The sequence below is a fragment of the Anarrhichthys ocellatus genome, unplaced genomic scaffold, assembly GCF_004355925.1.
Source record: "Anarrhichthys ocellatus isolate YVR2014 unplaced genomic scaffold, GSC_Weel_1.0 scaffold223, whole genome shotgun sequence".
Taxonomy (NCBI): Eukaryota; Metazoa; Chordata; class Actinopteri; order Perciformes; family Anarhichadidae; genus Anarrhichthys; species Anarrhichthys ocellatus.
The window spans coordinates 138,095-148,244 of record NW_022280253.1 but is presented as its reverse complement, the minus strand read 5'-3'; the positions used below and the strand labels follow the sequence as shown (position 1 = coordinate 148,244).

At 38.2% G+C, this 10,150-nt stretch overlaps 2 protein-coding genes across 2 annotated transcripts in view; one reads left to right on the top strand and one right to left on the bottom strand.

The window, feature by feature from the left end:
- Positions 1–5,240, top strand: part of nms (neuromedin S) — an 11,141-nt gene extending 5,901 nt beyond the window's left edge. Inside the window, exons 2-7 of the mRNA XM_031879075.1 lie at positions 878–924; positions 1,366–1,422; positions 2,113–2,139; positions 2,221–2,274; positions 3,182–3,256; positions 4,374–5,240. Coding sequence (XP_031734935.1) covers positions 878–924; positions 1,366–1,422; positions 2,113–2,139; positions 2,221–2,274; positions 3,182–3,256; positions 4,374–4,406 — 293 coding nt within the window. The 3' untranslated portion in view covers positions 4,407–5,240. The remainder of the gene's footprint in view (positions 1–877; positions 925–1,365; positions 1,423–2,112; positions 2,140–2,220; positions 2,275–3,181; positions 3,257–4,373) is intronic.
- On the bottom strand, positions 3,695–8,233 carry pdcl3 (phosducin-like 3). The gene is made up of 6 exons (XM_031879074.1): positions 8,140–8,233; positions 6,831–6,948; positions 6,549–6,639; positions 6,299–6,442; positions 5,317–5,525; positions 3,695–5,118 (listed from the first exon to the last, which is right to left on the bottom strand). The coding sequence occupies exons 1-6, from the start codon at positions 8,143–8,145 to the stop codon at positions 4,970–4,972; spliced, it is 717 nt and encodes a 238-aa protein (XP_031734934.1). The 5' UTR covers positions 8,146–8,233; the 3' UTR covers positions 3,695–4,969.
- Positions 8,234–10,150: the final 1,917 nt, after the last annotated feature.

The window sequence follows — 10,150 nt, the reverse complement described above, 5'->3', positions numbered from 1 at the left end:
CACACACACACACACTCACTCACGCACACACACACACACACACACACTCACACACACACACACAGCTAATATAGAACAGTATTTCTATCTGAAATGAAGTGGAGTTAAAGTATAAAGTATCTCAGACGTACATAACTTGAGTAAATGGTTACGTTTACATGCACAAAATATTACAATTTCTTTATCCATATTCCGAAAAAATGCAATATTCCTACTATTCTGTTTCAATGGATAATGAAAATGAATATTCTACTAATATTCCTGTTTACATGCAGCTGTGCATACTACACTGTGATATTTGTTCATAACCAGAAACCTGATGATATCCAAGCCCTTCATGATGTTTCTCCTTCTGTTCTTCTGACATCATCTCTACTCGAGCTTATATATATATATATATATATATATGAGCTGTATGAATGAGCTGTATACATGTCCAAAGAATGATCCAGAACCTGAACAGTATCAACATATCACACAGGTTTTACTCTGAACATCATCCATTTACAATAAGAACTCATTCACAATATACAAACAGATATATGCTCTAAACATGACCCCTGTGTAATTCACAGGGGTCATGGCTGTGGAATATTAGTGTGCATGTAACGTATTCCGTGTGCTCTGATACACTGACCACACCCACAGCCAGTGATGTCAGGATGTACTGAACACCTCCTGAGTACACGTCAGCATCAGCGCGTCGAGGCGGCAGCTTAAACCACAGCTGCTGTTAACTTCCTCTTTATAAGATCTACTTTGCATTTAAAGCACTAAAGTAACCATGTGGACCTCAAACTAGAGTCTTGTGTTTATTATCGTGATGATTCTACGTTTGTATTGATGCTGGAAGTCCTCACGTGTGCTCTTCACTCAGACGCCGCTCCTTTGGACCAGTGGGGAGACGAGATGGAGTTTAGAAAGGTCAGAAATGATCTTTATTATTTTACATTCATCCACATTCAAACTATCACGGGAACACTTATTATTTCTGACCACTTTATGCATGTTCTTTTTGTCTTTAAGTCTCAATTCTTTGTTTCCATTTTCACGTGTGATGTTTGATTAATGATGAGAGTGAAGAAAGAAATGTTAATTAAAAAGATTGTAAAAAGGTTGTAAATTCACTTTAATCATGAATCAACAGCAGCTTTTGTTTGTCGCTCCGTCAGATATTAATAGTAATATTTCTTCCTTAAATTGTTTCTTCTTAACTCGGTCGATAACCAGAACTCTCTGGTCATATATGTATATATGACGAGAGAGTTTATATATATATATATATATATATATATATTTACCTGGATGTTGTGTTGTTGTGTTATTAATAATTAATAAATAAGTGTGTTCTTTGTTTGTCTGCAGGTGCGAGGTGTCCAAAGTGCAGATATGAGTGATGTTTTATGGCGAGAGCAGAACGAGGTAGGTGAAGATAATATCATATACTGTGCAGATGTTAACATTTGAACTGCAGTATCTTGAGATATTAATTGTAAACACAGTGGACATTACTGCTCACCTGTAGCACATTTCCCATCAGCCTCGCTGCTAACAGTTTGTCAGCTCCGTTAGTCGCCATGTTGAGATGGAGATGCTGTTTTATCACCTTTAATCAGTTGTAAGGCAGATGAAGGGCTCTTCATACGTTTGGTTATAAAGAACCAATTCTACATGTTTTAGAGACGGGGGTTCGTTAGGAAACACGTTCCTTGATTCTGTTAATCAGAACCTGAGAGCAGAACGAAATAAAACAGAAACTAGGCGAGAGGAGAGAGGGAAGAATCAAGCGTACATGGTTATTAAAGTGATAAACATGAGACCGTTTTACAAAGGAACACAACACCATGAACTGCAGGATGACCTCAGAAAGGAATCAAGCTGTTTGTGACAAAGTGTCATCAGTCACAGACTTCTTATATGCTTCTTAAAATAAAGATGTGTTGGTTGTTGCATTGCATTAAAATCAGATTTGACAGAGTTTCTGTACTTTATGCAACAACAATGAATGTTACAGACAACAGTTGTGCAGTGAGAGTGCCAAGTGCAGAATATGTGTGTCTAATATGCAGAGTATAGAAACAGTTATTGATCTGAACTTGTGTTTCCCTGCAGGAGCAAGACCAGAATGTTTTCAAAAGAGTAAGTTTTGAACCCTCAGTTCTGCTTATTTCTGATATTATCTTCAGCTCACTGACCTGCTGAGCTTCTCTTGTCTTTCAGTTCCTGTTTCATTATTCTAAAGCACGCAACTCTGTGGGAGCTGTGCAGCATCAGGTGAGCGAACCCCTGCTGAGGTCTGTCTTTCATTGCGTCTCCTTCTTTAAATGAGTGTTTGCGTCCCCTGTTGTTGTAAACAGCAGCAGAGGTGTGAAGAGAACACGGAGACGTCTGCAGGAAGCTCACCAACTGCTTTACACAAACGATTCTTTAGATGCTGACGTGAACCACGAAGAGATCAAGTCTCTGAAAATGGAAAAACGAACCTAAAGCAGATCAGTTTGTAATGTTTGTAATGTTGACACTGTTGTTGACAGTCAGCTGTTGGTTCCAGTTGACACTTTAATGAACCCGTTTCAAACGTTTAAAATGCACCATATGTTCCTTAATACAGCTGCTTCACATGAGTTATTAACAGACGTGGTTTAGATGATGAGCTGCTTATTAACACGAGCAGCTCCTTACCTGGTTTTCACTGCTGAGTACAAAACTAAAAACATGTTTATTTTACCAAAGAAGTCAAAGCTTTCAAACGTCGTTAAACACAAATCTGCCCAAATCAAATACTCTGAAAGAGGCAAAATTTAGATTTAGGAAAAAATACAAACAAGGTTCTAAATGTGAGCCGATAGCTGTTTACATTTCTATAAATTGTTACAAGATTCATAACTACTGACACTGAGCTTTATGTGTCGGCCTGAACGCAGATTTAATATAGATTTATGGAGGTTTTTGTCTGATACCATCTTTTTTTATTTACTTTTTATTTTATTTTTAACAAATTAGAACCTTTAGAAGACCTCAGAAAACAAGGCACACGATAAATATAAGAGCCATAACAATAGTAATAAAGTAGCATGTAGTGAATACATATCTGTAGATATATAGATATGTATATATAGATATAGTATACGTGTGATACCAGCTAGATATCTAACAGTGTTTCCTCTCCTTTGTCCTCCAGTCTCACTCGGTTCATCCCTTGATGCGACTTTCCCCCAAACTGTCCCAGAGGAGAAACAAGAAGGTGTTACTTTTGGTAAGAAATCACGAAGACACATAAACTGTTCTTTTCACTTCCAGCTGCATGAAGACCGAAGGATTCTGGGTAACAGCAGTAATAATGTAAAGACACACTCCTCCACAGGACGCTTCCTTTATGGCCTGCATCATATAAACCGTGTCCTCTTTCTGTCCAGCTGCTCAAACGATCACCAGAGAAGAAGAGAGTTGATAAATATGTCTTCAACTTTTGGTGCAACAAGTGCTATTTTAGAAAACTTTGTTGCTTTGCCTCTAAGGCGACACAGAGGACTGTAAATATGATGTCACCGTCTGTGAATGCTTTAACAATATGTATATTTCGAATTAATATTCTCCTTAAAAGATAAATTAATAAAACTGTAAAGATCAGATCTTTAACCAGGACACTAAATAAAAACTATTATGATGGAAAGCACAATAACCAACTTCAGTGCAATTTGGTAAAAGTTATAATTAGCAAAAAAGTCAAATAGTTTCATAGAACACCAAACCTCTCTTACAAGAGAAGAACTGTAGAACAAAGTCAACTGTAACTCCTCCCACTTCTGCAGGAAGAACAGCCGAAACATCGATTCTCTCAGTATCATACACAATATTAGTTCTCTATTTTAGTCTATTAGGCACCGGTGTAAGTACTTCTGTACACTTTGTTTTTACTTATGAATATGTCATAATGTACTCTTTTAGTTGAACTGTTCTTTCCTATATCTATTTTAATCTTATTGCTTATTCCATCTTGCTGTGGTGTCAGTGTTACTCATCATACCCTCCATTGTTTATATTCTTCTGTTGATCAAACTGGCACCATCGTGTCCTCTGGGATGAATATCGATCATTTCATCTCATCAAAGATTAGAGAAAAGTCTGAACAAACAAACGTAAACTTCAATCTTCTTGATAGATAATATTTATGACCTCCATGGTTCCTCAGGCTGAGAATTCATCAACAGCTTCTGAACGTTAGTGAAGAGAAACAGAAAGAAATAACGTTCAGCATCTCTCTTCCGTCTGCAGCGAGTCAACATTTACCAGAAGATCTTTAGAAATCGCATCAGTGCTCAGGGTTGGATTTACTGCCTCTTGACTTCTCTTCTCTCTTCCTAATGAAACAGAGGATCCGAGGTCTGCCGGAGGGATTGCTGTAGAAGAGAAATATCTACAACAAGAAAGGAAATCAGGCTGAAGGAGGAGAGGACGGCAGGAAGCCTCCGGGAAACATGACTTCTGCTACCAGAAAATAAATGTATGTACAGATGGAAAAACAAAGAGCAGCAACATCATGGCATGCTTCCAAATGTCAAATCAGTGTGAGTCAATGTGAGTCAATGTGGACCCAAAGTCACCAAACACTCAGAATATTCTCTTAAGGACGTCCAGCTCACCAAAAGAAAAACTGGGACAGATTATTGTGGCAAAGCGGTGAACTCACATTTAATTCAACAGATTCAAATGTACACTTTTGTGACATAAATATCATGAAACGTAATAAAAAAAGTTACAATTTGTCTTTTGATGCTTTTTGTAAGGATTTTGGGTGAAGCTGAAGCCGTCGGACGTTTATTTAAATATGAACGGTTGTTGTGCTGCTTTCCCGTCCAGATGTCCTCGGGCAGGATGGAGCTCTGCACACGAGCCACATGGTTCAAATATGAAATGTAGACGCTGATAATAAGGAGACGCTGTCCCCTCTGAAGGGTCCTCTCAGTCTCTAATAGTCCTCGTCCTCAGAGTCGCCGTCCTTTCCCGTAGGAAGCGAACATCTGATCGACGACATCAGCTTGTCTTCGATCTGCTTCTTGGGGTTTTCCTCCAGCTCCGTCTTCACGGCTCCGGACTCTGATAACCTCCACTCCAGCTCTGCACGGGAACCAGAACCAACAATGTGAAGACGTGTGCAGGACGGGAGTGTTTGTTTAAAACATCAACAACTCAAAGATTACAGATGGGATTTAACAAATGAAAGGAGACTAAACTGAAAACCAAAAATAACACACAAACATACAATTAAATATATTATATACAATACAAGACTTTAGTGTGTGTTCAAACTCCTACCGTCCACTTTGAGGTTCATGCCCCCGAAGACCAGCGGCCCGATGAACTGGGCCTTCATCTCTCCCTCCAGGTAGACGAAGATGGTGGGCAGGTTGCGGTCGGGGTAGTTGGGGATGCAGGTGGTGGAGATGGACTTGAGGAACTTGGTCTGGGGGAACTTCCTGGCCAACGAGCTCAGGTGCTGGTTGATGAGCGTGCACAGAGGGATGCTGGGAAAGGGAGACGGGCGGAGATGAGACATCAGACAGGTCTCTTAGTCTTTTAGTGGAAAGAGACGGTACAGGTCATGAAGATCATAGTGAGGAGACTGATGGACTGACAGCAACTCATTATTCTCTCAGTGTTTTGACTCACTCAGGCTTAATATCGCTCATTTTGTCTGAACATCATTTAGCTAATTAATAAACTTATCTTTTTAAAGCAGTATTTAAACTGCTGAAGGGTTTTCTGCTCCTCATGTATGAACTCATATCCTACCAGAAGGTATTTTGGGTTGAACTACGATGGCCATATTAATTATAATAAGTATAACCTAGGTAGTAGGGGGGGGTAATAGATGTAATAGATGTAGCCACCTGAACTAGAGTAAGGACGGCCTCTGAGCGATGGAAAGGTCCTGAACGTTATGTATATTTTATATATTTATATTATTTCTGTGTTCTTCTATGAATATGAATAAATACTTTAATATATATTTGCATTAGGCGGCTCACGCTATCGCAGCGTGTAACGGTGGCGTCTGAGTGATCCAAACTGGAAGTGAAGCGAACACACAAGATATGTTCTCGTAAACTTGTGACTTTATAATCTCAGAGGGTTTTTCTATTGAAGCCAGAGAAGATGCACGTGATCCTAACAGAGATTAAATGGTTTAAAGGGTCAAGTCACCACAGTCAGACTCGTGAGCTTTCTGTCCTTTTAGACACCAGATGTTTTTGTTCCACATGATTGTTTGAATCCTCTCCTCTGTTGGACGACCTACCCGGGTATGTAGAGGTGCAGCACCACCCAGATGCCCTCTCCGGCCTTGTTCACCTCCTTGATGTAGTCCTGCCCGGAGATCTCACACATCTCCCCGAAAATGTTCTTCAACTGAGTCGCCTTCCACTCGGCGAGACGCTTCTGTCTGCAAGGAGACACATGAGTGATGTGAAAGGTGGTTTAAAGGTGGATTCAGACTTGTGCCAGTCTTTAAGGCAAAACTACATCATTAGGAGAGCCTTCACACTTACTTGTACAGCTCAATGGCAGCTTCATCGTCTTCACCAAACTCATCTTCATTCTCCTCCAGTTCTTCCAGCGTCATGTCCTCGTACGTTTGAACTGTTCAGAGGAGCAGCAGACAGTCACTACATGTAATTAATCTGACCCTCAGGGATCAGCTGAATGGGCTCAAATTAAACCATCACTCATATTTGATATAATGTCCGTGATTTTCATTTGTACATCTGTAAAGAAGACGCCATGTTTTGTGAGGTGGGAACATGAAGAATATGATATATGTTCTCTCTTACCGACAGACTGCTGCTGGAGGGCCAACTCCTCCTCTTCGTCATCTTTAGGCACCTCTTTGGGAGGAAGAATGCCTTTCTTCCTCAGGATGTCGTTCCACTCGGTGTCTTCGTTTGGGTCCTGGAGGGAAAACAAAGCATAAATACAAATAGTGTTTCTCTGGGTTTCTTTCAGCTCTGGTGTGGCATTTATTTCTGGTTTTGTAAAAAGAGTGAAAGATTTTTAAAACTACAATCTGCTAGTTTTTGAAGATGTGAAACCCTAACCTGCTGAACGGGTGGCATGAATAAGCAAGTTTCAGTTTAAAGCAATAGACAAAGACCAGAATGCATTTTTTATTTATCTTTAACTAGATTTTTAAAATACTGTAGACAGATAACAGCTTAGCTATACCAACTACTGTGGTAACCGACTATTGTACAGCTGAGGAGACAAAATGCACTTGATGACAAAACATTTAGCTAAGAGGTTAAAATCAGTCACTTAAATGTGAAGATTTGCTGTTTTTCTTTCCGTTTCATATCCTTGTTGATTCAAATACTTTGGGTTTTTGGAGCAGTCGTCATAATTTTCCCCAAAAAATCCACGACATAAGCTTGTCTTCGATCTGCTTCTTGGGGTTTTATTTATCATACTAAAAATAAAAATAATATATATATACATTATATTATTTATACAAATATATTTATATATACTATTCAATGTATTGTATTTAAAAAATAATCCACAAAATAATATAAACATATATGTGATGTAAATACATATAAGGTGGGCAAAATAATACATTAAATAATTGAACTTCATTACAACGATAGTGATAATAATAATAATAATAATAACAATAATTATATACATACAAAAATGTAAATGCTCAACACATCAGATTACTTCTCAGCAGTTTATTAAAATATTATTTCCATGATCAAAGTGTCACCGGTTACATTTCTTTCTACCAACTAACATGAATTTTATTTATTTATATTTTACTATAAATTATATGTTATATTATTGTTAATTTTATTATTATTTCATCGCAAATCGTTTCAGTTTTAGTACTAAAATAATTTCACGTCAACATGTTTCTCTTTACGTCTCTCTGACAGGATTTTTTTGGGTTAAATGAAGCTCTCTGCTAGCTAGCTAACAGTCAAGATACCATTTAAACACGCCCAGCTACACTGCTAGCTTAGGTTTATAAGCTCTGCTCTTAAATTATCTCAACTATCAACACCAACATCAACAGACGTTAAATCGTATCGTTGAACAGCGTCAAACAGACACAGTTTAAAAGTCTTGTAGAGTTAAACTAACCTGCATTTTGACAGAAAGAAGCTTCCTCAGGAATCACACCGCTGCTCTCCTCCTAGAACCGGAACCGGAAAGGACCGCATACGGAGCGATTCCGGCAGGAAATAAATAAGTTATGACTGTTACAAATAAGCACAAAACCCGTCCAGGTTTTCAAAACAGCAATTTAACTAAGTATATCTTAAAACGAACACAAACAGTATATTTCTACATATGTTATGGTGGAAAGTTCTGTTTAAAAAGTTGAGGAACTCATGCGTTGTGGGGGTAGGACAATAATAAAAGCGACACCAACTTCCGGGTGATTCTCACATATGACCCTATAAGGAGTGTGAGCGCAGCATTCCATTTGTGGCTGCTGAGAGCGAGAGCAGACAGGTGCGTAAACACACACACACACACACACACACACACACACACACACACACGTACGTACGCACGCACGCACGCACGCACGCACACACAAAATATATTAGATATAAATATTAGTTCTTATCATTTCTGCATAAATAAATAGATACCCTTAAATTACTTATTATTGTTAATATTATTGTTATTAATATTAACTGTGAAACTGCATTAGCCTACTTTAATATATATATATAAAATATATATATTTTAGTTTTTTGTTTTTTTTAGAAATAAGAGTTTTTGGGATGGCTGTCAATACGGCGGCGCAGAACAACTTTTGGTTCGAGCGAGAACCGGAAGTAATTTCCTCGATTCCGGTTGAACCGGTTTCAACCGGAAGCGATCCTCAGTTGAACCGGAAGTTGAAACCGGAAGCGATCCTCGCGATCCTACCCCAAGACCCGTTTGAGAGGAGAACTTTGAGGAGAACCTTCAGGCCAAAGAGCTGATATCAGATCAGCCTGACCTCACAATCAGACAGCAGACTAGCGGGAAAGGGAAGCAGTACATGAAGCTTCTCCACTAGCTGCACACCAGACAGGTTAGGCTAGCTGGATGACGTCATGCTAATAACTTATTTAGCTTTTTAAAACAACGGGACAGATCCGGCACGGACAGTTAGGGAGTGAGGGACATGAAGCACCGGTCTGAGAAATGATATATAGTTATAAATATATATATATATATATATATGTGTGTGTGGTTTATATTATAGTGAATATTATTATATGATATATATTATTATATTATAGTGAATATTATTATATGATATATATATTATTATATTATACAGAATATTACTATATGATATATATATTATTATATGATATACATTATTATATTATAGTGAATATTATTATATGATATATATATATATATTATTATATTATACTGAGACTATAATAAGATGTCGTGACGTGTTAAAGTGTTGTTTTCTGCTTTTTTTCATGTTGGAATACAGGTTAAATATTTAACTATAAAGTAGTAATGCGTGTTTGATACCTTAATGTGTTTGCATGAAATCATTCTGGGATGTTTGCTGACATTGATCAATGTGGCTCAGCCCTACAGAGAACATGCTCCACCAGCTCCACTGCAGTATACCATACATTTAGTATTTAAAACAGAGGTGAATTTATAGATGTTACATTGATAACAATGTACAGAAGTCTCAAAGATCACCTTATAATCATATTCCAGTTGCCCCCCCGCTCCACCACAGTCTATGGCTTTATTGATCATGACTGGTAATATTTTCATATTTGGTTTGTTTAAATTCTTTCCCTGCAAATACCCAGGATGCACAACTTTGGCCAACAAGGGTTTTTCTGTTTTGTTATCAGGTAAACTCCATTAGTCCGACTAAATGCTGACTTGTATTAACTCAAGACACGAAGGAGGTTCTGGTGAACCTGCATGAGTTCATCTGGTATCACCAGAATCCGACCCGGTGGCTCCGATGACGAGCATTAAGAATAACTCTATAGAAACAGACCATCTTCTCTCTGATGGTCTCTTTACTGATGGAGGTCTGATAGAGGATCAGGACTACACTGAGACTGGTTCATATAGAGGATCAGGACTACACTCAGACTGGTTCATA